The sequence below is a fragment of the Salvelinus sp. IW2-2015 genome, linkage group LG2, assembly GCF_002910315.2.
Source record: "Salvelinus sp. IW2-2015 linkage group LG2, ASM291031v2, whole genome shotgun sequence".
In the NCBI taxonomy this organism is placed as follows: Eukaryota; Metazoa; Chordata; class Actinopteri; order Salmoniformes; family Salmonidae; genus Salvelinus; species Salvelinus sp. IW2-2015.
Window position 1 is genome coordinate 14,296,314 of NC_036839.1, and position 23,991 is coordinate 14,320,304.

Sequence of the window (23,991 nt, forward strand, 5' to 3'; positions counted from 1 at the left end):
TTGAATAGAATGTGTATTGTGTAGGTCTCTAATGCAGTATCGATCATCCCTGTTGTTGATGTGAAAAGGGTTTTCATGAATTACGTAGTTATTGACATTAATTTTCATGTGCACAAAGTGACAGTGGATGGGTGAGGACATAAATGGTTGAATCTTCTAATGGAATTTTCCTTTGTACACTGGCTATATACTGAGTGTACAATACATTAGGAACACCAAGGTGTCAAGCATTCCACAGGGATGCTGGTCCATGTTGACTCCAATGCTTCCCACCGTTGTGTCAAGTTGGCTGGATCTCCTTTGGGTGGTGGACCATTCTTGATACACAGGAAACTGTTGTGTGTGAAAAACCCAGCAGCGTTGCAGTTCTTGACACACTCAAACTGGTGCGTCTGGCACCTACTACCATACCCCATTCAAAAGCACTTAAATCTTTTGTCTGCCCCATTCAACCTCTGAATGGCACACATATGCAATCCATGTCTCAATTGTCTTAAGGCTTAAAAATCTTTTTTTTTAACATGTCTCCTCCCCTTCATCTACACTGATTGAAGTGGATTTAACAAGTGACATCAATAAGGGATCATAACTTTCACCTGGATTCACCTCTCCTAAAGTAAATCATGCGGAAATCACCTGAACATATACACTAAGGACGCAAAACATGTTCTTAATGCTTTGTATGCTCAGTGTATATGCTCAGGTGATTTCCGCATAAATGGCTTTAGGAGGAGCGTGTGCAAAGTCAATAAAACGCCGGACCCTGTGAGCAACTGTACAGTGAGTACTCACTCTACCTCTTTTCAAAGACAACTTTTAGTCAAATGGCAAAGAGAAATGTAGCTTATTTCTCTTTTATATGTGTGTACCATAATTCAAAATGTAATGGATTTTCTTCATAGCTGTTTGTATTAGTGGTTACTCAAGATAGCCACAGCTTGACAACACCATGACTTGGTGAATGTGTTATAGTACAACCTGTTGTACCAAGATCTGAAGAGGTTTTCCAACAATGGGGAGCATTTCTGCAAGGTCATGGCAGTATTTCAGCAAAGGTATGGTCAATGTGATGTTATGTACTGTATTTGCATACACAACTCCTTGAGAATATCCTTTTAGTGAGGTAATTTATTTGAGCATAGTATGCCATCTCAGATTGGAAAAGTGAAACACTTTTGAAGCTGGACTGCACATATTTCATGACATTTCCATTCTTTTTTCGGTGCGTACCAACACATCCATTCAGAATTGCATGCTGAAGTCCTAACTTCGGGTTGAATTTGAATTACCTGTAGTTACTGTTTCACCTCAGTGTGACAAAAGTAACGTGCCTTGATGACATTTCTCTGTGACTAGGGCTGAACTGGAGATCGGTTATGCCAAGGGACTGCAGAAGCTTGCTGGGAAACTCATCAAGGCATCCAAGTTGATGAATGACAAGTGAGTAGGGTACCTTTTCTATCAAATATCTACTGTAAGTGTAAGTCATGTGCCAATGTTTATAAAAGTTGTAATAGTGCTGTAAAAACACTGCATGTTTTCATTTCCATGAAGTTCCACCTACCGAGCATGGTGCCATGTATCTATTGAAATGTACTATACAGCGGACACACACAGGTATTATACGCATMACCTTATTATGAGCCTTTCCTGTAGTAAAGATGTTGTCGGATATTTTGTACTCTGAGATTATGTTTTGGTTTTAGAGCACTAGGAAGTGCTTTTCAGGCAGAAGCCATTTTAGAAATRCAACAAGTCATAGAGGAGCACAACAAGAGGAAGAGACCTGTAAGTAATTTGGATCATTTATTCCTACCAACACGTCATTCTACATTGAGACATATTATTCTTATCCCTTTCTTGAATAGCTTGATAATGTTGTTGAGGAAACCGGAAAACTTGATTTGTTCACTCCAGTTAGTCACAACAAGGTAAGCCTTCCTTAAAAAAATAAAAGGCTTGCAAAGAATTTATTTAACCTAGCCAAGTCAGTTAAGAACAAATTCTTATTTACAATGCTGGCCTACAAAAAGGCAAAAGGCCTCCTGTGGGGACAGGGGCTGGGATTCAAAATTAAAATATTGGACAAAACACAATTCATGACAAATAGAGACACCACAACACTGCATAAAGAGAGACCTAAGACAACAACATAACATGTCAGCAACACATGACAACACAGTATGTTAGCAACACCACATGACAACAACATGGTATAGTAGCAACACAACATGGTACAAACATTATTGGGCACAGACAACAGCACAAAGGCAAAAAGGTAGAGACAACAATACATCACGCAAAGCAGACAACTGTCAGTAAGAGTGTCCATGATTGAGTCTTTGAATGAAGAGAGTTTGAGTGGTTTTTGCAGCTCGTTCCAGTTGCTAGCTGCAGCAAACTTAAAAAAGGAGCAACCCATGGATGTGTGTGCTTTGGGGACCTTTAAGAGAATGTGACTGGCAGAACGGGTGTTGTATGTGAAGGATGAGGGCTGCAGTAGAAATCTCAGATAGGGCGGAGTGAGGCCTAAGAGGGTTTTTAATAAATAATCATCAACCAGTGGGTCTTGCAATGGGTCTACGGAGATGAACAGTTTACAGAGGAGTATAGAGTGCAGTGATGTCCTAGTGTCACGTGTGCTCCCTCTCTGGCCTCTAGGTCACCAGGCTGCTCGTTTATGGCGCACACCTGTCACCAGCATTTTGCGCAATTGTGCATAATGACACTCAACTTGACTCCATCACCTCCTTGATTACTTGCCCTTTATACGTCACTCCCTTTGGTTTCTTCCCCAGTCGTCATTGTTTCTGTTGCTGTTTCATGTCGGTGCGCTGTTTGTGTTATTTCTTTTGTTTATTTATTAAACGTATTCACTCCCTGACTCTCAGCATACATCATTACACCTATAAGGAGCATTGGTGGCAAATCTGATGGCCAAATGGTAAAGAATATCTAGCCGCTCGAGAGCACCCTTACCTGCTGATCTTACCTGCTGCTCCTTTGCAACCCATTATTTCTATCTCTACTTTTTCTATCTCTACTATACTTTTTTTTTTTTTACTTGCTATATTGTATTTACTTCGCCACCATGGCCTTTTTATATTTTTATTTATTTATATATATATTTTGTTTGCCTTCACCTCCCTTATCTCACCTCACTTGCTCATATTGTATATAGACTTATTTTTCACTGTATTATTGACTGTATGTTTGTTTTACTCCATGTGTAACTATATGTTGTTGTATGTGTCGAACTGCTTTGCTTTATCTTGGCCAGGTCGCAATTGTAAATGAGAACGTGTTCTCAATTTGCCTACCTGGTTAAATAAAGGTGAAATAAAAAAATAAAAATCTATAAATTATGTCTCCGTAATCTAGCATGGGTAGGAATCAAGGTAATCTGAATCAGGGTTAGTTTGGCAGCTGGGGTGAAAGAGGAGTGATTACAATAGAGGAATTGTAATAATGGCACCGGAGGAGATGACTGCCTTTTTTACGGGCTCCTAACCAATTGTGTGTTTTTTAGCGTTATTTGTCATTTATTTTGTACATAATGTTTCTGCCACCGTCTCGTATGACCGAAAAGAGCTTCTGAATATCAGAACAGCGATTACTCACCTTGTACTGGACGAAGACACCAGACAAGGCCCAAATCCCCGTCATTCGCATGAAGAAGAGACAGAGATATAGGGGTAGGTCGGGGTGCCTTGTAAGAATCCGACGGCGATTGGGTAACCCGCCTCTACCATCAGTCCTATTAGCCAACGTGCAATCATTGGATAATAAACTGGATGAGCTCCGATCAAGACTATCCTACCAACGGCACATTAAAAACTGTAATATCTTATGTTTTACCGAGTCGTGGCTGAATGACGACATGGATAACATACAGTTGGCTGAGTTTTCGGTGCATTGGCAAGATAGAACAGCTGCCTCCGGTAAGACAAGGGGTGGCGTTCTGTGTCTATTTGTCAATAACAGCTGGTGCAAGAAATCTAATAAGGTTTTGCCTGTCTGGAGGTAGCTGTAGACCACACTATTTACCAAGAGAGTTTATCTATATTTATCGTAGCTGTCTATTTACCACCACAAACCGATGCTGGCACTAAGACCACACTCAATGAGTTGTATAAGGCCATAAGCAAAGAAGAAAATGGTCATCCAGAGGCGCCGCTCCTAGTGGCCGGGGACTTTAATGCAGGGAAACGTATCTGTTTCACCTCATTTCTACCAGCATGTTACATGTGCAACCAGAGGTGGGGGGAAAAACTCCAGACCACCTTTACTCCACACACAGACGTGTACAAAACTCTCCCTCACCCTCCATTTGGCAAATCTGACCATAACTCTATCCTCCTGATTCCCGCTTACAAGCAAAAACTAAAGCAGGAAGTACCAGTGACTCGCTCAATACGGAAGTGGTCAGATGAAGGAGATGCTAAGCTACAGGACTGTTTCGCTAGCACAGACTGGAATATGTTTCTGGGATTCTTCCAATGGCATTGAGGAGTACACCACATCAGTCACTGGCTTCATCAATAAGTGCATCGATGATGTCGTCCCCACAGTGACCGTACCCCAACCAGAAGCCATGGATTACAGGCAACGTCCACTCTGAGCTAAAGGCTAGAGCTGCTGCTTTCAAGGAGCGGGGATCTAACCTGGATGCTTAGAAGAAATCCCGCTATGCCCTCCGACAAACCATCAAAAAGGTAAAGCATCAATACAGGACAAAGATTGAATCCTACTGCACCGGCTCCGACGCTTGTTGGATGTGGCCGGGCTTGTAAACTATTACGAACTACAAAGGGAAGCACAGCCGTGAGATGCCCAGTGACACGAGCCTACCAGACAAGATAAATGACTTCTATGTGCGCGTCTAGGCAAGCAACACTAAAGCATGCATGAGAGCACTAGCTGTTCCGGACGACTGTGATCACGCTCTCCGTAGCCGATGTGAGGAAGAACTTTAAACAGGTCAACATTCACAAGGCCATTAATATGGAGTTGGTCCCTACTTTGCTATAATAGCCTCCACTCTTCTGGGAAGGCTTTCCACTAGATCTTTTTATGGTGACTTGCTTCCATTCAACCACAAGAGCATTAGTGAGGTCAGGCACTGATGTTGGGCGATTAGGCCTGGCTTGCAGTCGGCGTTCCAATTCTTTGGGTTAAGGTCAGGGTTCTGTGCAGGCCAGTCAAGTTCTTCCACACCGATCTCGACAAACCATTTCTGTATGGATCTCACTTTTTGCACGGGGGCATTGTCATGCTGAAACAGGGAAGGGCCTTTGTTGCCACAAGTTGGAAGCACAGAATTGTCTAGAATGTCATTGTATGCTGTAGCGTTAAGTTCTCCCTTCACTGGAACTAAGGGGCCTAGCCTGAACCATGGAAAAACAGCACCATACCCTTATTCCTCCTCCACCATACTTTACAGTTGGCACTATGTATTCGGGCAGGTAGCGTTCTCCTGGCATCTGCCAAACCCAGATTCGTCCGTTGGACTGCCAGATGTGCATGGTAATCTTTGTCTTATGTGCAGCTGTTCGGCCATGTAAACACATTTCATGAAGCTCCTGACGAACAGTTCTTGTGCTTCCAGTGGCAGTTTGGAACTCGTGAGTGTTGAAACAGAGGACAGATGATTTTTACGCACTACAAGCTTCAGCACTCGGCTGTCCCATTCTGTGAACTTGTATGGCCTACCACTTCAAGGCTTAGCCGTTGTTGCTCCTAGACATTTCCACTTCACAATAACAACACTTACAGTACAATTGACCGGGGCAGCTCTAGGAGGGCAGAAATTTGACAAACTGACTTGTTGGAAAGGTGGCATCCTATGACGGTGCCACATTGGTAGTAGAATGGCCTCAGTGGCTTTCAATGTTAATTTATGGAGATTGCATGGCTGTGTGCTCGATTTTGTACACCTGTCAGCAACGAATGTGGCTGAAATAGCCAAATCAACTAATTTGAAGGGGTGTCCACATACTTCTGATTATATAGTGTAGTTTCATAACCAAAGTGCATTTGTCAGGGCATTGAACAAATTCATTCTAGCCTAGATTATATAATTTACAACCTATACAGTTCATTCCATATTGTGCATGCTCATTCAGATTTAGACAGCACAAACACCATAGCATAACCTTTGATGACACAACACTATATGCAATTCAACAAGTATGTTAATATACATCCTAACCAGATTATGTTCTGTTTTCAAAAGGATTGTGAGCACAGTATTATTCAATTGGCTCGTCCAGTCAAAATCAGGAGCTCCATCGTTTACTAAGGCCCCTCTGTGTGAGATCAACAGAGGCCCCAGTGAAAGCAAACTGTCTTCACTGCTTTCGTCCAAGATAGAGCCAAGACTGATGACGAGGAAAGTAACACTCATACACATGTACGATCACAAAGATTTATCATTCTGATCTTGCCTCTGAAAAACAAGAAACACATACATAATAATGTCTCCTTCAGGTGCAGAGTGGTGTAGCATTGGGAAATGCAAATCACTTCACGATATCACATCAGACAGAGATGAGTTGATTATGAAAGAGGGTAAGGAACGTTAAAAAGACTGTAGGGATGGACGAAAAACCTCATTATATACTAACAAAATCATTTGTTACAGGAGACCTTCTTGACATCTATCAAAAGGAAGACATTGGTTGGTGGTATGGGATATTGAATGGACAGATAGGTTGATGGGAAATACCCTACATGGAGGAGCTGCCCATGTTAAGTGTTGTAGGAACCGCAGAAGTATGACAGTCTGTATTGGAGCAAATGCACATGGTAAAATATCAAAGAAAAACTTCAATGTGGCAGATAGTTTATTTATACAAATTCCCAAATGACCGATACAATGTGGGAGCCTCTGAAGAACCCCACCAACTTGCATCTATTTAACATTTACATCATAAACACACATTATCATGTATTACATACACATTTTAGGTGACAGTGTATATTTGAGACAAATACACCGGATATTTCTAAAATATGTTAGAAGATATTGAACAGATTAAGTGTATTTACTTTTCAGGTTTTAGATCGTGACAAATTCTCTCCGAACATTAGCAAGGAAGGCAGAGAAGTTGTTAATCTCCTGAAGTTCCTGCTCCGAGTGGGTCACTAGACAAAACTGTGGACAAAAATATGTTTTACTATTATCACATTTCCCAGCCATTCATGATAACACTCCAAGTTGCCCAAACCACTTGTTACTATACTCTACTATTTACTGTACTCACTCTGGTATGATCCTCAGCATGAAGGTGTATGTACAGTTGAAGTCGGAAGTTTACATACACCTTAGCCAAATACATTTCAACTCAGTTTTTCACAATTCTTGACATTTAATCCTAGTAAGAATTCCCTGTTTTAGGTCAGTTAGGATCACCACTTTGTTTTAAGAATGTGAAATGTCAGAATAATAGTAGAGATTTTTTTTCTTTTTTTCTTTCATCACATTCCCAGTGGGTCAGAAGTTTACATACACTCAATTAGTATTTGGTAGCGTTGCTTTTAAATTGTTTAACTTGGGTCAAACGTTTCAGATAGCCTTCCACAAGCTTCCCACAATGAGTTGGGTGAATTTTGGCCCATTCCTACTGACAGAGCTAGTGTAAGTCAGGTTTGTCGGTCTCCTTGCTTGCACACGCTTTTTGAGTTCTGCCCACAAATGTTATATTGGATTGATGTCGGGGCTTTGTGATGGCCACTCCAATACCTTGACTTTGTTGTCCTTAAGCCAGTTTGCCACAACTTTTGGAAGTATGCTTGGGGTCATTGTCCATTTGGAAGACCCATTTGCGACCAAGCTTCAACTTCCTGACTGATGTCTTGAGATGTTTGCTTCAATATATCCACATAATTTTCCTACCTCATGATGCCATCTATTTTGTGAAGTGCACCAGTCCCTCCTGCAGCAAAGCACCCCAACAACATGATGCTGCCACCCTCGTGCTTCACGGTTTGGAGGGTGTTCTTTGGCTTGCAAGCCACCCCCTTTTTCCTCCAAACATAACGGTCATTATGGCCAAACAGTTTTATTTTTGTTTCATCAGACCAGAGGACATTTCTCCAAAAAGTACAATCTTTGTCCCCATGTGCAGTTGCAAACCGTAGTATGGCTTTTTTATGGTGGTTTTGGAGCAGTGCCTTCTTCCTTGCTGAGCAGCCTTTCAGGTTATGTCGATATAGGACTCGTTTTACTGTGGATATAGATAATTTTGTACCTGTTTCCTCCAGCATCTTCACAAGGTCCTTTTGCTGTTCTGGGATTGATTTGCACTTTTCGCACCAAAGTACGTTCATCTCTGGTAGAGATCGACCGATTATGATTTCTCAACGCCGATACTGATTATTGGAGGACCCAAAAAAAAGCCGATAAAGTAAAAAATAAAATCGCCCGATTAATCGGTATTTGTAATAATGACAATTACAACAATACTGAATGAACACTTATTTTAACTTAATATAATAAAATCAATAAATAAAATCAATTTAGCCTCAAATAAATAATGGAACATGTTCAATTTGGTTTAAATAATGCAAAAACAAAGTTTTGGAGAAGAAAGTAAAAGTGCAATATTTGCCATGTAAAAAAGCTAACGTTTAAGTTCCTTGCTCAGAACATGAGAACATATGAAAGCTGGTGGTTCCTTTTAACATGAGTCTTCAATATTCCAAGGTAAGAGGTTATAGTATTTATAGGACTATTTCTCTCTATACCATTTGTCTATACTATTTCTCATATACCTTTGACTATTGGATGTTCTTATAGGCACTTTAGTATTGCCAGTGTAACAGTATAGCTTCCGTCCCTCTCCTCGCCCCTACTTGGGCTCGAACCAGGAACACATCGACAACAGCCACCCTCGAAGCAGCGTTACCCATGCAGAGCAAGGGGAACAACTACTCCAAGTCTCAGAGCGAGTGGCGATTGAAACGCTATTAACGCGCACCCCGCTAACTAGCTAGCCATTTCACATCGGTTACACCAGCCTAATCTTGGGAGTTGATAGGCTTGAAGTCATAAACAGCGCAATGCTTGAAGCACAGGGAAGAGCTGGTGGCAAAACGCACGAAGGTGCTGTTTGAATGAATGCTTACGAGCCTGCTGCTGCCTACCATCGCTCAGTCAGACTGCTCTATCAAATCATAGACTTAATTATAACATAACACACAGAAATACGAGCCTTTGGTCATTAATATGGTCGAATCCGGAAACTAGAATTTCAGTGAAATACGGAACTGTTCAGTATTTTATCTAACGGGTGGCATCCATAAGTCTAAATATTGCTGTTACATTGCACAACCTTCAATGTTATGTCATAATTACGTAAAGTTCTGGCAAATTAGTTCGCAATGAGCCAGTATACCCTGACTCTGCGTGCAATGAACGCAAGAGAAGTGACAATTTCACCTGGTTAATATTGCCTGCTAACCTGGATTTCTTTTAGCTAAATATGCAGGTTTAAAAATATATACTTCTGTGTATTGATTTTAAGAAAGGCATTGGTGTTTATGGTTAGGTACAGTCGTGCAACGATTGTGCTTTTATCGCAAATGCGCTTTTGTTAAATCATTCCCCTGCGTTGCATCGATTATATGCAACGCAGGACACGCTAGATAAACTAGTAATATCATCAACCATGTGTAGTTAACTAGTGATTATGATTGATTGATTGTTTTTTATAAGATAAGTTTAATGATAGCTAGCAACTTACCTTGGCTTCTTACTGCATTCGCGTAACAGGCAGGCTCCTCGTGGAGTGCAATGAGAGGCAGGTGGTTAGAGCGTTGGACTAGTTAACTGTAAGGTTGCAAGATTGAATCCCGGAGCTGACAAGGTAAAAATCTGTCGTTCTCCCCCTGAACAGGCAGTTAACCCACTGTTCCTAGGCCGTCATTGAAAATAACAATGTGTTCTTAACTGACTTGCCTAGTTAAATAAAGGTGTAATAAAAAATAAAAACCGGCCAAATCGGTGTCCAAAAATACCGATTTCCGATTGTTATGAAAACTTGAAATCGGCCCTAATTAAATCGGCCATTKCGATTAATCGGTCGACCTCTAATCTCTAGGAGACAGAATGCGTCTCCTTCCTGATCGGTATGATGGCTGCGTGGTCCCATGGTGTTTATACTTGTGGATGAACGTGGTACCTTCAGGCATTTGGAAATTGCTCCCAAGGATGAACCAGACTTGTGGAGGTCTACAATTTTTGGGCTGATTTCTTTTGATTTTCCCATGATGTCAAGCAGAGGCACCGAGTTTGAAGGTAGGCCTTGATACCTCCACAGGTAAACCTCCAATTGGCTCAAATGATGTCAATTAGCCTATCAGAAGATTCTAAAGCCATGACATAATTTCCCCCCCCCCAAGCTGTTTAAAGGCACAGTCAACTTAGTGTATGTAAATTTCTGACCCACTGGAATTGTGATACAGTGAATTATAAGTGAAATAATCTGCCTGTAAACAATTGTTGGAAAAATTACTTGTGTCATGGACAAAGTACACGTCCTAACCGACTTGCCAAAACTATAGTTTGTTGACAAGAAATTTGTGGAGTGGTTGAAAAACGAGTTTTAATAACTCCAACCTAAGTGTATGTAAACTTCCGACTTCAACTGTATGCACAGTCAGTCACTTTGGTTGATGTCTCGGAAAATAAAATGCAATATCTCACCTTGAATTAAAAAAAAACAAATAATTTGACGTCTGTGGTTTAACACACATGGTCAACACTAAAACTTTCAAACGTTACAATATTACCAACAGATTTATTCCCCATTTACCATAAATGTCTCTAATTTCCAATCCCGAAACCCCTGTTTGGCTTTGTTGATATATTCTGTCTTTGTTGGCTTTGTTTTGGGACACGATCACTTTAAAGAAAGGAAAAAGTAAGCGTGTCCTGTTTTTTCTGAATACTCATATCTATTGAGACCAACAAAAAAAGTGTATGAAGGACTAAATCTAATAATCCACTTCAAATCAAATTGTATTGGTCACATACACATGGTTAGCAGATAATGTGAGTGTAGCGAAATGCTTGTGCTTCTTTTTATTTAACCATTTACAACTGCGACCTGGCCAAGATAAAGCAAAGCAGCTCGACAAAAACAACAGAGTTACACATGGGATAAAACAAACGTAGTCAATAACACAATAGAAAAATCTATATACAGTGTGTGCAAATGTAGTAAGATTAGGGAGGTAAGGCAATAAATAGGCCATAGTGGTGAAATAATTACAATTTAGCAATTAAACACCGGAGTGAGATGTGCAGAAGATGATTGTGCAAGTAGAGATACTGGGGTGCAAAAGCGCAAAAAAATAAATAACAATATTGGTGGGCTATTTACAGATGGGCTGTGTACAGGTGCAGTGATCGGTAGGCTGCTCTGACAGCTGATGCTTAAAGTTAGTGAGGGAGATTTGAGTCTCCAGCTTCAGTGATTTTTGCAATTCGTTCCAGTCATTGGCAGCAGAGAACTGGAAAGKAAGGCAGCCAATTAGGTGTTGGCTTTGGGGATGACCAGTGAAATATACCTGCTGGAGCACGTGCTACGGGTGGGTGTTGCTATGGTGACCAGTGAGCTGAGATAAGGCGGGGCTTTACCTATCAAAGATTTATAGATGACCTGGAGCCAGTGGGTTTGGCGACGAATATGAAGCGAGGGCCAGCCAACGAGAGCATACCAGGTCGCAGTGGTGGGTAGTATATGGGGCTTTGGTGACAAAACAGATGGCACTGTGATTACTCAGCAAATTGGATGCAGTCTGAGTGTTGGAGGTTATTTTGTAAATGACATCTCCGAAGTCAAGGATCGGTAGGATAGTCAGTTATACGAGGGTATGTTTAGCAGCATGAGTGAAGGAGGCTTTGTTGCGAAATAGGAAGCCGATTCTAGATTTAATTTTGGATTGGAGATGCTTAATGCGAGGCTGGAAGGAAAGTTCAGTCTAGTCAGACACCTAGGTATTTGAAGTTGTCCACATATTCTAGGTCAGAACCGTCCAGAGTAGTGATGCTAGGCAGGCGGGCGGCGATCGGTTGAAGAGCATGCATTTAGTTTTACTTGCATTTAAGAGCAGTTGGAGGCCARGGAAGGAGTGTTGTATGGCATTGAAGCTCGTTTGGAGGTTTGTTAACACAGTGTCCAAAGAAGTGCCAGAAGTATACAGAATGGTYTCGCCTGCATAGATGTGGATCAGAGAATCACCAGCAGCAAGAGTGACATKATTAATATATACAGAGAAAAGAGTCGGSCCGAGAATTGAACCCTGTGGCACCCCCATAGAGASTGCCAGAGGTCCAGACAACAGGCCCTCAGAATTCAGTATGTCAAATCAATCTGAGAAGTAGTTGGTGAACCAGGCGAGGCAGTCACTTGAGAAACCAAGGCTGTTGAGTCTGCCAATAAGAATGTGGTGATTGACAGAGTCGAAAGCCTTGGCCAGGTCGATGACGGCTGCACAGTATTGTCTTTTATGATGCAGTTATGATATCGTTTAGGACCTTGAACGTGGCTGAGGTGCACCAATGACCAGCTCGGAAACCAGATTGCATAGCGGAGAAGGTACGGTGGGATTCGAAATGGTCGGGGATCTGTTTGTTAACTTGGCTTTTGAAGACTTTAGAAAGGCAGGGTAGGATAGATATAGGTCTGTAACAGTTTGGGTCCAGAGTGTCTCCCCCTTTGAAGAGGGGATGACCGCGGCAGCTTTCCAATCTTTAGGGATCTCAGACGATACGAAAGAGAGGTTGAACAGGCTAGTAATAGGGTTGCAACAATTGAGGCAGATAATTTTCAAAATAGAGGGTCCAGATTGTCTAGCCCAGATGATTTGTAGGGGTCCAGATTTTGCAGCTCTTCAGAACATCAGCCATCTGGATTGGGTGAAGGAGAAGCGTGGGGGGGGGGGCTTGGGCAAGTTGCTGCAGGGGGTGCAGAGCTGTTGGCCGGGTAGCCAGGTGAAAAGCATGGCCAGCCGTAGAAAAATGCTTCTTGAAATTCTCGATTATCGTAGATTTATCAGTGGTGACAGTGTTTCCTAGCCTCAGTGCAGTAGGCAGCTGGGAGGAGGTGCTCTTATTCTCCATGGACTTTAGTGTCCCAGAACTTTGGGAATTTGTTCTACAGGATGCAAATTTCTGTTTGAAAAAGCTAGCCTTCTTTCCTAACCGACTGTATATTGGTTCCTAACTTCCCTGAAAGTTTGCACTATCGCGGGGGCTATTCGATGCTAATGCAGTACGCCACAGGATGTTTTTGTGCTGGTCAAGGGCAGTCAAGTCTGGAGTGAACCAAGGGCTATATCTGTTCTTTTTTCTACATTTTTTGGATGGGGCATGCTTATTTAAGATGGTGAGGAAAGCACTTGTAAAGAATAACCAGGCATCCTCTACTGACGGGATGAGGTCAATATSCTTCCAGGATACCCGGGCCAGGGCGATTAGAAAGGCCTGCTCGCTGAAGTGTTTTAGGGAGCGTTTGACAGTGATGAGGGGTGGTCGTTTGACCGCGGACCCATTACGAACGCAGGCAATGAGGCAGTAATCGCTGAGATCCTGGTTGAAGACAGCAAACGTGTATTTAGAGGGCAAGTTGGTCAGGATGATATCTATCAGGGTGCCCGTGTTAGCGGATTTTAGGGTTGTACCTGGTAGGTTCCTTGATAAATTGTGTGAGGTTGAGGGCATCTAGCTTAGATTGTAGGACGGCCGTGGTGTTAAGCAMATCCCAGTTTAGGTCACCGTTCGATAGTCGCTACTACGCTAGGCGAGCGGGAGACGATGGTGTTCAGAAAGCTAGCGGGCCGGGGCTAGCAGATAGGTTTTCKGCGACATCGCAACGGAAAAGCCTGTTGAAACCATCGGACGATTACGTCGGCAGACCAGTCGTGATGGATCGGCGGGGCTCCGTGTCGACAACAAAGGGTCCAGGTCAATTGGCAAAAGAGGTATTGTAGCCCAAGAAGTTAGCTGGTATATGGGACTAGCTCAAGGCAAACTGGTGCATTCTTCGGGACAAAGGCGTTAGCTAACAGTAGCCACTCGATTGCAGCTAGCTTGCTGCGATGARCTGATGTAATGGTCCAGAGCTTACGGCAGGAATCTGGTGATGTGGTAGAGAGAAGCAGTCTGATATGCTCTGGGTTGATATCGCGCTCTGCAGACTGGCAGGTATTGTCTGAGCTAAAGCTGGCTGGTGTCCGAGCTAAAAGGTGAAGACCGCTAGCCGTGGCTAACAAAGACTGATAGCTAGTAGCTAGTTAGCTGGCTAGCTCCTGATGGAGGTTCCAGTTATAAGAAATAAAAATAGCAGATCCGTACCACATTGGGTGATGCGGGTTGCAGGAAAGTATATTTAGTTTGTAGATAGATACTACTGCCGACTTGCCAAAACTATAGTTTGTTAACAAGAAATTTGTGGAGTGGTTGAAAAACAAGTTAATGAATCCAACCTTACGTAAAGCCAAATTTCTTCAGCCTCCTGATGTTGAAGAGGCGCTGTTGAACCTTCTTCACCATGCTGTTTGTGTGGGTGGYCCATTTCAGTTTGTCTGTGATGTGTACGCCGAGGAACCTAAATCTTTCCACCTTCTCCACTGCTGTCCCGTCGATGTGGATAGGTTGGTGCTCCCTCTGCTGTTTCCTGAAGTCCACGATCATCTCCTTTGTTTTGTTGGCGTTGAGTGAGAGGTTATTTTCCTGACACCACACTCCTGACACCACACTCCGAGGGCCCTCACCTCCTCCCTGTAGGCCTTCTCGTCGTTGTTGGGTATCAAGCCTACCACTGTAGTGTTGTCTGCAAACTTGATGATTGAGTTGGAGGCGTGCATGGCCACGCAGTCATGGGTGGACAGGGAGTACAGGAGAGGGCTGAGAACGCACCATTGTGGGACGTGTGCAACTGGGACCCAGTGTTGAGGATCAGAGGGATGGAGATGTTTCCTACCCTCACCACCTGGGGGCGGCCCGTCAAAGTCCAGGACCCAGTTGCACAGGGTGGGGTCGAGACKCAGGGTCTCGAGCTTAATGACGAGTTTGGAGGGTACTATGGTGTTAAATGCTGAGCTGTAGTCAATTAACAGCATTCTTACATAGGTATTCCTCTTGTCCAGATGGGATAGGGCAGTGTGCAGGCGATTGCGTCGTCTGTGGACCTATTGGGGCGGTAAGCAAATTGGAGTGTGTCTAGGGTATCAGGGAGGGTGGAGGTGATATGATCCTTGACTAGTCTCTCAAAAGCACTTCATGACGACAGAAGTGAGTGCTACAGGGCGATAGTCATTTAGTTCAGTTACCTTAGCTTTCTTGGGAACAGGAACAATGGTGGCCATCTTGAAGCATGTGGGAACAGCAGACTGGGATAGGGATTGAATATGTCTGTAAACACACCAGCCAGCTGGTCTGTGCATGCTCTGAGGACGAAGCAAGGGATGCCATCTGGGCCAGCAGCCCTGCGAGGGTTAACACGTTTAAATGTTTTACTCACGTTGTCCCGGTGAAGGAGAGCTCACAGGCTTTGGTAGCAGTGAAGGTAGCAGTGAAGGAGAGCTCACAGGCTTTGGTGTCAGTGGCACGGTATTGTCCTCAAAGCGAGCAAGACGTCGCTGTCTGAAATGGGTCTGGTTTTCTTTTTGTAATCCGTGATTGACTGTAGACCCTGCCACATACGTCTCGTGTTTCAGCCGTTGAATTGCGACTCTACTTTGTCTCTATACTACTGATGCTTTGCTTGTTTGATTGTCTTGGAGGGAATAGCTACACTGTTTGTATTCTGTCATGTTTCTAGTCACCTTGCCATGATTAAAAGCGGTGGTTCGCGCGTTCAGTTTTGCGCGAATGCTGCCATCAATCCACGGTTTCTGGTTAGGGAAGGTTTTAATAGTCACAGTGGGTACAGCATCAAGTTTATTAGCAAGTGCTCGGTGCTCACCTAGTCAGCGTATACATCAATGTTGAATACTTATATAAATAAGGTATGTTTTTTAAAATGTGTAATACATTAGCATTTTTTTTCTTCTTCAGTTTTCACTTTGTCAATATGGGCTATTGCGTGTAGATTAATACATTTTAGAATACGGCTGTGGAAAAAGGGAAGGGGTCTGAAAACTTCCAGAATGCACTAAGTAATTGGAGGAAGGTGTCTACTGTAGGGGGGGTTTGTTAATAAAACATTTTAAACAATAAATAACATTGATACACAACATTATAGGGTTAGGGTCCCCACACCGCCACATTTCCATGTCACAGCTCCTGTTAACGGAAAACAGATGGAAGACCGAGTGAACTACCTGGTCTGAGTCTCTGAACACCTGTGTGTAAATGGAAGAGAAGCCACAAATGTGTTGTCACTGATAAATACTGTCGGCTGCAATTGTTAAAACAGGTACAGTAAGTGTGTATTTTGTATTCGTGAAATTGACGTGATTTGAAAGCAGCGGTAAAGTTATTAGTTTATAGAACCGTACCYCAARTGAGAATCGATTCCTGTTTACATGGAGTAACGTCATTTGTTTTTGCTTCCAGAGCCAATTCGCCCTTTTAAAACAGAACATGTAAGGTCCTACGGTGTAACGTTAGTCTCCTTTAGTCCAATATTGGGCTAGTTTAGGCCATATTATTCCCAGCTGCCGCATCCGTAAATAAAAAGTGTCAGTTTAAATTTTTCTGAAAAAAACAGCTAATCCCAGATTGTTGTAGCTTTACACTGAAAGATATGAACTCATGGTTAAGCAAACCCAGCTAGCTAAAAACACAACACCTCTCAACTCATGAACAAACGTGGCCGACGCGATTTATGTAACAATCATTGTAGCTATAATTTTATCAAATATGGTGAATTTTGTTAGCCAACGTTACCGTAGCAATTTTCGGATGTTCCTAGACCCAGAACTCCTGTCAGRTTTTCGCAGTTGTTTTCAAAATTCCGCGCTCACGGAAACAAGGACTGTGACTGCACACCGGAAATTTWGTTTTTTATATAAAGTCAAAGTAGCTAGTCCTTTAAGAAATAAACTCCTGCAATACAAATGATAATGCACAGTATTTATCAAATTCGATGTTTATTCTTTATGTCTCGTCTCAAACCAGATATGAAAATAAAAAGGGAATGAGACACGTTTTTCCTGGTTTCTCACAATGCAACGTTTTAAGTCTCTTTGTCTGTGCTCATGAATTTGCGGCACCCTGTGGCGATATAAGATATGTACCTGTAGGAAAAGCCTGTATCAACGTTAAACATATATTTAAAAAAAAAAAAAATGTGTCGAGTTTATATCTGCATCAACATACAGAATGTTCAGAAAGCATGGTGTAGTACCAGCTTAGTCCCTGGAGGTTGTCTGTGTAACAGTTTAACTTTAGTCCGTCCCCGAAAAGGGGTCTGTTAACTGTTCTTCTTAATTTTCATTAGATATCCCATTGGTCTCACTGGGGCATCTGGTTGCCTTTTTCTCAGTTGGGAAAAATAAGAGCAAAACGGCTCCTTTGGGGCCCGCAGCCATTCAATGTATTTGAACTAGACAGAACAGCTGATTCAACTGGTCAACTAATCATAAAGCCCTTGATAAGTGAATCAAGTTGTGAAATATCTGGGTGTCCCAGAGGAGAGGTTCGAGGACCACTGTAGTAGGGGATGTTCACTTATCTTAGGGTAATGGTTAAAATCCCAAATTACTTTTAATAATAAACAATACAATAATAATAATACATATCGTGATGTTTTACTTCACAGTTAGAAACCCATTGTTGTTACAGTGCCCAATCACCCCACCAGAGAATCACTGAATGGGAAAATGATGTCATTATGTAAATGGCCCCGGGGGTCGAATGCGTGCGAACACTGTCCTCAGAGGTGGATAGAATGGCTAATATTTAACCAATAAAAGTAATGACCTGTGGACAATCTAATGTCCACACTATCATCCTGTAAACAACTTTGTGCAACATGCCTTAAAATGCTGATTTCACATTATACCAACACAATCAAACAATGTCAACCCATACACTTAGCTTTTGAATGATTTATGATGGTACATTTACATATAAAGAAGACAGCTCTCGCTCTCTCTCTCTCACTCTCGCTCTCTCTCTCTCGCTCTCTCTCTCTCTCTCTATTAAAAAGGGAGAGACTGATGTCCATGGTGCAGCATTGTAGTTGTGGCCAAGGGAGCAGCTGTCCCAGTCGTGCCAGACAGACTGAACCCCAGATGGACCTCATCCACAGCAGTGGGGTGCTGGTGATCCAGCACCTCCAGAGCAACTACAAGGACTACCATGACTTCCTTGACTTCATGTCCTCTGTGGGCGACCCTCGTAACATCTTTTCTCTCTATTTTCCTCTGTGGTTTCAGCTTAGCCAAATTGTCGGCACCAAGATGATATGGGTGGCAGTTATCGGAGACTGGTTCAACCTAATTTTCAAATGGTAGGACACCATCTGCTCACTGTGTTTAAAAAAATATATATTTACACTTGTGCTGCCATAACTAGTAAAGGCAGGGAGAGATAGTGAGTGAAAGTTAAGTAACATTATGCATATTGATGCTTATAACAACACGCTCATGCTGTCTAGGGGATCAGTACGACATTGCATAAATATTTTGACAGATATTGTTTGTTTGGCATAGTATACGGAATTTGAATGTCATTGAAACACATTGTTATATAAATGTTATTATAAACTGGGTGGTTCGAGCCCTGAATGCTGATTGGCTGACAGCCGTGGTATATCAGACTGTATACCACGCGTATGACAAAACATTTATTTTTACTGCTCTAATTACATTGGTAACCAGTTTATAATAGCAATAAGGCACCTTGGGGGTTTGTGGTATATGGCCAATATACCACAGCTAAGGGCTGTATCCAGGCACTCRGCGTTGCGTCGTGCTTAAGAACAGCCCATAGCCGTGGTATATTGGCCACATACCACACCCTCTCGTGCCTTATTGCTTAAATCTGACTCACTTGTTTTTAGGATTCTGTTTGGTCAAAGGCCATACTGGTGGGTGCATGAAACTCTCTTTTACCAGAATAATTCACTCCCCCAGCTGGAGCAGTTCCACATTACCTGTGAAACAGGACCAGGTCAGTGTCATTTCCTGTCTGACAATCATTATGATCATACATTCTGGAGATTGAAGGATTATTCCATGTAATGAATTGCAAAATGGCAAAACTGTCTGATGTATTGTTTTGTGAACTGAAATATATCTTTGTGAAGATCTGAATGTGTGTCATGCTTGTATGATAGATAAACCCTGTTCAATTGTATAGGCAGTCCATCCGGTCATGCCATGGGCTCTTCGTGTGTCTGGTATGTAATGATCACATCAGCACTCAACTTTACCAGACGCCTTTGTGACAGCTCAACTCAGGGGTGCCAGAGGTAGGCATGCTGTTACTATGTTGCTTCGTGAAAGAATGTATGTGCCTGTATAATGTGTGCCTCTATTAGGGCCTAAATTATCCTCAATCTTCTCAGGTTTGGGCTTGTGTGGTCCTTTTTGTGGATGGCATTTTGGATCATTCAGATTAGTGTTGGCATCTCCAGGATCTTCATCGCCACACACTTCCCTCACCAGGTTATCCTTGGTGTTCTAGCTGGTAAGACTTCTATTATGACCAATTAGTGTTTACATGGTGTGTGTTTTCACTTGGTAGACATTTTCACTACAGTATATATATTTTTTAATTCTCAACAGGTATACTAGTTGCTGAAGCATTTGAGCATGTTCCCTCGATCCACAAAGCCAGTTTAAAAGTCTACCTTCACACTAGCTTATTTCTGTTCTCCTTTGCCGTCAGCCTTTACTTGCTCCTTAAAATGATAGACATTGACCTACTGTGGTCGATACCCAAAGCAAAGAAGTGGTGTGCCAATCCAGACTGGATCCACCTGGACACTACACCTTTTGCTGGTTTAGTGAGAAACCTGGGAGCATTGTTTGGACTTGGCCTGGCCATTAACTCTCAGATGTTCCTCCAGAGCTGCAAGGGGAAGAACGGCTACAAGACTAGGTTTAAACTCATGTGTGTAGCAGCCAGTCTGACCTCTCTGCAACTGTACGATTTCATCAAAATTCCCACTCACATAGAGATCCTGTTCTACACACTCTCATTCTGTAAGAGTGCTGCAGTCCCCCTTAGTGTGGTGGCACTCATCCCCTACTGTGTTCACTTGTTGATAGGAGACAAGGAGAGGAAATTAGACTGAATGTTTGTACATCGTCACTTGTCACAATGATGAATTGCATTATAATGAACATAGATTGCCTGACTGATTATGGTTGTAATGTAGATATCTTTTGCTAAGCTATTTACCTTGTTGGAAAATGTGGATTATCGTTTTTGCAATGTTAAATTGTATGTTACATGTACAGTGTGAAACGAGTGAGCTGGTGTTTTTTAAGACAAAAAAAATTAAAGTAAATTGTAAACAAAATGTGTTTTATCAATTTACTTTACTGTTTTTAACCTTTATTTAACTACGCAAGTCAGTTAAGAACAAATTCTTATTTACAATGATGGCCTACCCCGGATGACGCTGGACTYATTGTGCYCTCCCAATCACAGCCGGATGTGATATAGCCTGGATTCGAACCAGGGACTGTAGTGGCACCTATTGCACTGAGATGCAGTGCCTTAGACCACTGCGCCACTCGGGAGCCTGTAAATATTCTCATTCTACTGTGATTCCAATTTAGATTAATGTTTTTCCTTGAGAAAGAGTTACTAATTAAAAACGTGATTTTCCTGTGTCATATATATATATATATATATTTCCATATTATGAGGTTGGAGTAATACTGTAAAATTGTGAAAATGATGCCAATTTAGTTTGAAAAGATGGCCTGAAATTTCAGCCTGTTTTGGTGGTTAGTGCTGGGTGATTAACCGAAATGTCGGTTATTTCTCGTTTTTTTAAACAACAAATTGACTGATGTCAGTTCAATTATTTGAATTCCATTTTTTTTATTTTATCTGTGAGCTCAACAGCACATCACAGTTTCTCTACAGATAAATCAGAGCCAGGCTGAACTGTGTGATGTAGTAGGGAGTTGTAGTTTTCAACAGGCCAATATTCTACCTAGTTTAGCTCATAAAATGTGGTAATTAACTACAATGACCTTAATCCATTGCGCAGCTACTTGTCCTGTCTGTGTTTCTTTTAAGCCTGCTGTGGAAGAGAGATGAATGCCAGATCTTGAGGGGATATAGAGAGCAGCTGTTGCTTTGTGAGGTATCTCTACACTTGTTGATATTCAGCAGTCATAAAAGTATGTCTTATTTAATTTGAAGTATAGTGATTTTGTCAGACAGCATAGGCAGCAGCTCTATAGAGATGAGATGACTTAGAATGAAGTCATCAAATAAAACTAATGTAATACACACAACAACTTAAATATTTTATGAAAGTAAAGTAATGTGAATAAATTATGGTTAATAAGCAATAATGGGCAGTCACTAGCATCATGGGACTTTAATAAAAATAAAATAAAAAGCTGTGATGTTACAGCATTCAGCCCACATAATGAATAGCACATTTAAAGTCCCCCCCCAAAAAATTGTCAAACTGAAACGACCTCAAAAAGCACTAAATCGCTCCGCACTAGGTGGGATGAAGTTTTGGTCAGACTGGTGACATCACCAAGCATTAAATTAGTTAAGACTAATAAGAGAGTTCCAAATCTCTGCTAATGATTTTCAGTTCTCCCCACTCAGACCACTCCCAGAAAGCCCTAGCAAAATTCTTGCTTGAYAAATTCTTCTTTGCTAAGAAGCTATTTTTGTTTGTTTTCAATTAAAATTGTCAAAAATAATCACAGTAAGGTACTTAATTGTTACCCAGAAATGATTTGACGTTGAGATAAAAACAGCTGCATTGGAACTTTAAACATAACAGACAATTCCTTGAGAAGTTTTGAATTGTTCTATCAGTGTTTGTTTTTTGTGACACATGAGCCATTTCACCAAAATATAGAATTCATGACAATAACAATTTACCTCATCATACCCATATTATTCTGGCATAAACTTTACTACTACTGATAATGTAGCAAAATAATTTGGTTATTAACAGCCCTGCTTTTTGCTACTGTAGTAAATACCCATCCTTATCACAGCTGTTACTGTAATGTAATAACTTAAATGTATCTAAAAGTCACTCTGTACAAGCCAATTTGGATGTAGGCCTATACCAAAATGTACTGCATAACACATTGTCTGATGTACACATGGTCCTTTGTAGCTAAGTTGGTAGAGTGTGTAACACCAGGGTAGTGGGTTCAAATCCCAGGACCACCCATATGTAAAATGTTTTCAGCATTACTGTAAGTCGCTTTGGATAAAAGCATCTGCTAAYTATCATATTTTATATTACATGTAACTCTTCAAGAAGATGTACGTTTTCTAACAGGGTACTCTCATTAGCTTACCCCCATTATCTGTTGCTAGGAGGCTATATGGTTACCTTGCAAGTTTGGTTAGATAAATGATATAACTGTCCACTTAGTGCTTGCTCAGCCTATCCAGGCCTGAGGAGACATCTGTGATTGTGTGTTGTTACGTGTTAATGCTGAACATGGAAAGGTTCAGCAGGCGGTTCATAATGCTGATAAATCAGTAGGTGCTTTCAGAATATGCCCGCTAATCACTTGGCAAACTCAGTTCATGGAGTACATCGTCCAGAGGTCACCTTTGACATACAGTATTTCATACAGAATTGAGACCAAAGAGAAGTTTCCTTCATATCTAGAGTCCATCATTCATTTATTCAGTTACATATCCATCAAATATACGGTTTGAGGTGTTCTTTTCATCAAGGACAATTTAAGACAGACACAACAGAGGACACATCACTTTTTCCACATTTTGTTACGTTACAGCCTTATTCTAAAATGTATAAAAATATGTTTTATCCTAAAATCTACACACAATACCCCACAATGACAAAGCAAAAACAAGTTTTTAGACATTTTTGCAAATTCTGAAATATCACATTTACTCAGTAATTTGTTGAAGCACCTTTGGCAGCGATTACAGCCTCGAGTCTTCTTGGGTATGACGCTACAAGCTTGGGACACCTGTATTTGGGGAGTTTCTCCCATTCTTCTCTGCAGATCCTCTCAAGCTCTGAGATGTTCGATCAGGTTCAAGTCCAGGCTCTGGCTGGTCCACTCAAGGATATTCAGAGACTTGTCCAGAAGCCACTCCTGCGTTGTCTTGGCTGTGTGCTTAGCGTCGTTGTCATGTTGGAAGGTGAACCTTCACCCCAGTCTGAGGTCCTGAGCAGGTTTTCATCAAGGATCTCTCCCTCTCATCTTTCCCTCGATCATGACTAGTCTCCCAGTCCATGCCGCTGAAAAACATCCCCACAGCATGATTCTGCCACCACCATGCTTCACCGTAGGGATGGTATTGGCCAGGCGATGGGCGGGGCCTGGTTTCCTCCAGACGTGACTCTTGGAATTTAGGCCAAAGAGTTCAATCTTGGTTTCATCAGAGCAGTGAATCTTATTTCTCATGGTCTGAGAGTCCTTTAGGTGCCTTCTACTGAGTAGTGGCTTCCGTCTGGCCACTCTACCGTAAAGGTCTGATTGGTGGAGTGCTGCCGAGATGGTTGTCCTTTTGGAAGGTTCTCCCATCTCCACAGAGTACCTCTGGAGCTCTGTCAGAGTGACCATCGGGTTCATGGTCACCTCCCTGACCAAGGTCCTGGTGGTTCCAAACTTCTCCCATTTAAGAATGATTGAGGCCACTGTGTTCTTGGGGGACCTTCAATGCTGCAGACATTTTTTGGTGCCCTTCCCCAGATCTGTGCCTCGACACAATCCTGTCTCGGAGCGCTACGGATAATTCCTTCGACCTCATGGCTTGGTTTTTGCTCTGACATGCACTGTCAACTGTGGGACCCTATATAGACAGATGTGTGCCTTTCCAAATATTGT

At 42.0% G+C, this 23,991-nt stretch overlaps 1 protein-coding gene across 2 annotated transcripts; it reads left to right on the top strand.

The window, feature by feature from the left end:
• The first annotated feature begins 763 nt into the window (after positions 1-763).
• LOC111974825 (glucose-6-phosphatase 2) lies at positions 764-20,476 on the top strand. 2 transcript variants are annotated; one of them, XM_024002862.2, is made up of 12 exons: positions 764-780; positions 973-1,055; positions 1,357-1,440; positions 1,555-1,617; positions 1,707-1,788; positions 6,236-6,570; positions 6,644-6,679; positions 18,165-18,467; positions 19,020-19,129; positions 19,319-19,430; positions 19,527-19,648; positions 19,747-20,476. In XM_024002862.2, the coding sequence occupies exons 8-12, from the start codon at positions 18,175-18,177 to the stop codon at positions 20,256-20,258; spliced, it is 1,149 nt and encodes a 382-aa protein (XP_023858630.1). In that variant the 5' UTR covers positions 764-780; positions 973-1,055; positions 1,357-1,440; positions 1,555-1,617; positions 1,707-1,788; positions 6,236-6,570; positions 6,644-6,679; positions 18,165-18,174; the 3' UTR covers positions 20,259-20,476. The 2 variants fall into 2 exon arrangements, with proteins under 2 accessions (XP_023858630.1, XP_023858622.1); XM_024002854.2 differs by lacking the exons at positions 764-780; positions 973-1,055; positions 1,357-1,440; ... (2 more) ...; positions 6,236-6,570; positions 6,644-6,679 and having other exon boundaries at positions 15,329-18,467.
• The last annotated feature ends 3,515 nt before the right edge of the window (positions 20,477-23,991 follow it).

Bases quoted from the DNA above. Each gene is read 5' to 3' on its own strand.
- LOC111974825 (XM_024002854.2), top strand. From the start codon at position 18,067: ATGATGGTACATTTACATATAAAGAAGACAGCTCTCGCTCTCTCTCTC. The intron at 18,468-19,019 runs GTAGGACACCAT...ACTTGTTTTTAG, and splicing joins TTCAACCTAATTTTCAAATG to GATTCTGTTTGGTCAAAGGC. The intron at 19,649-19,746 runs GTAAGACTTCTA...AATTCTCAACAG, and splicing joins TATCCTTGGTGTTCTAGCTG to GTATACTAGTTGCTGAAGCA.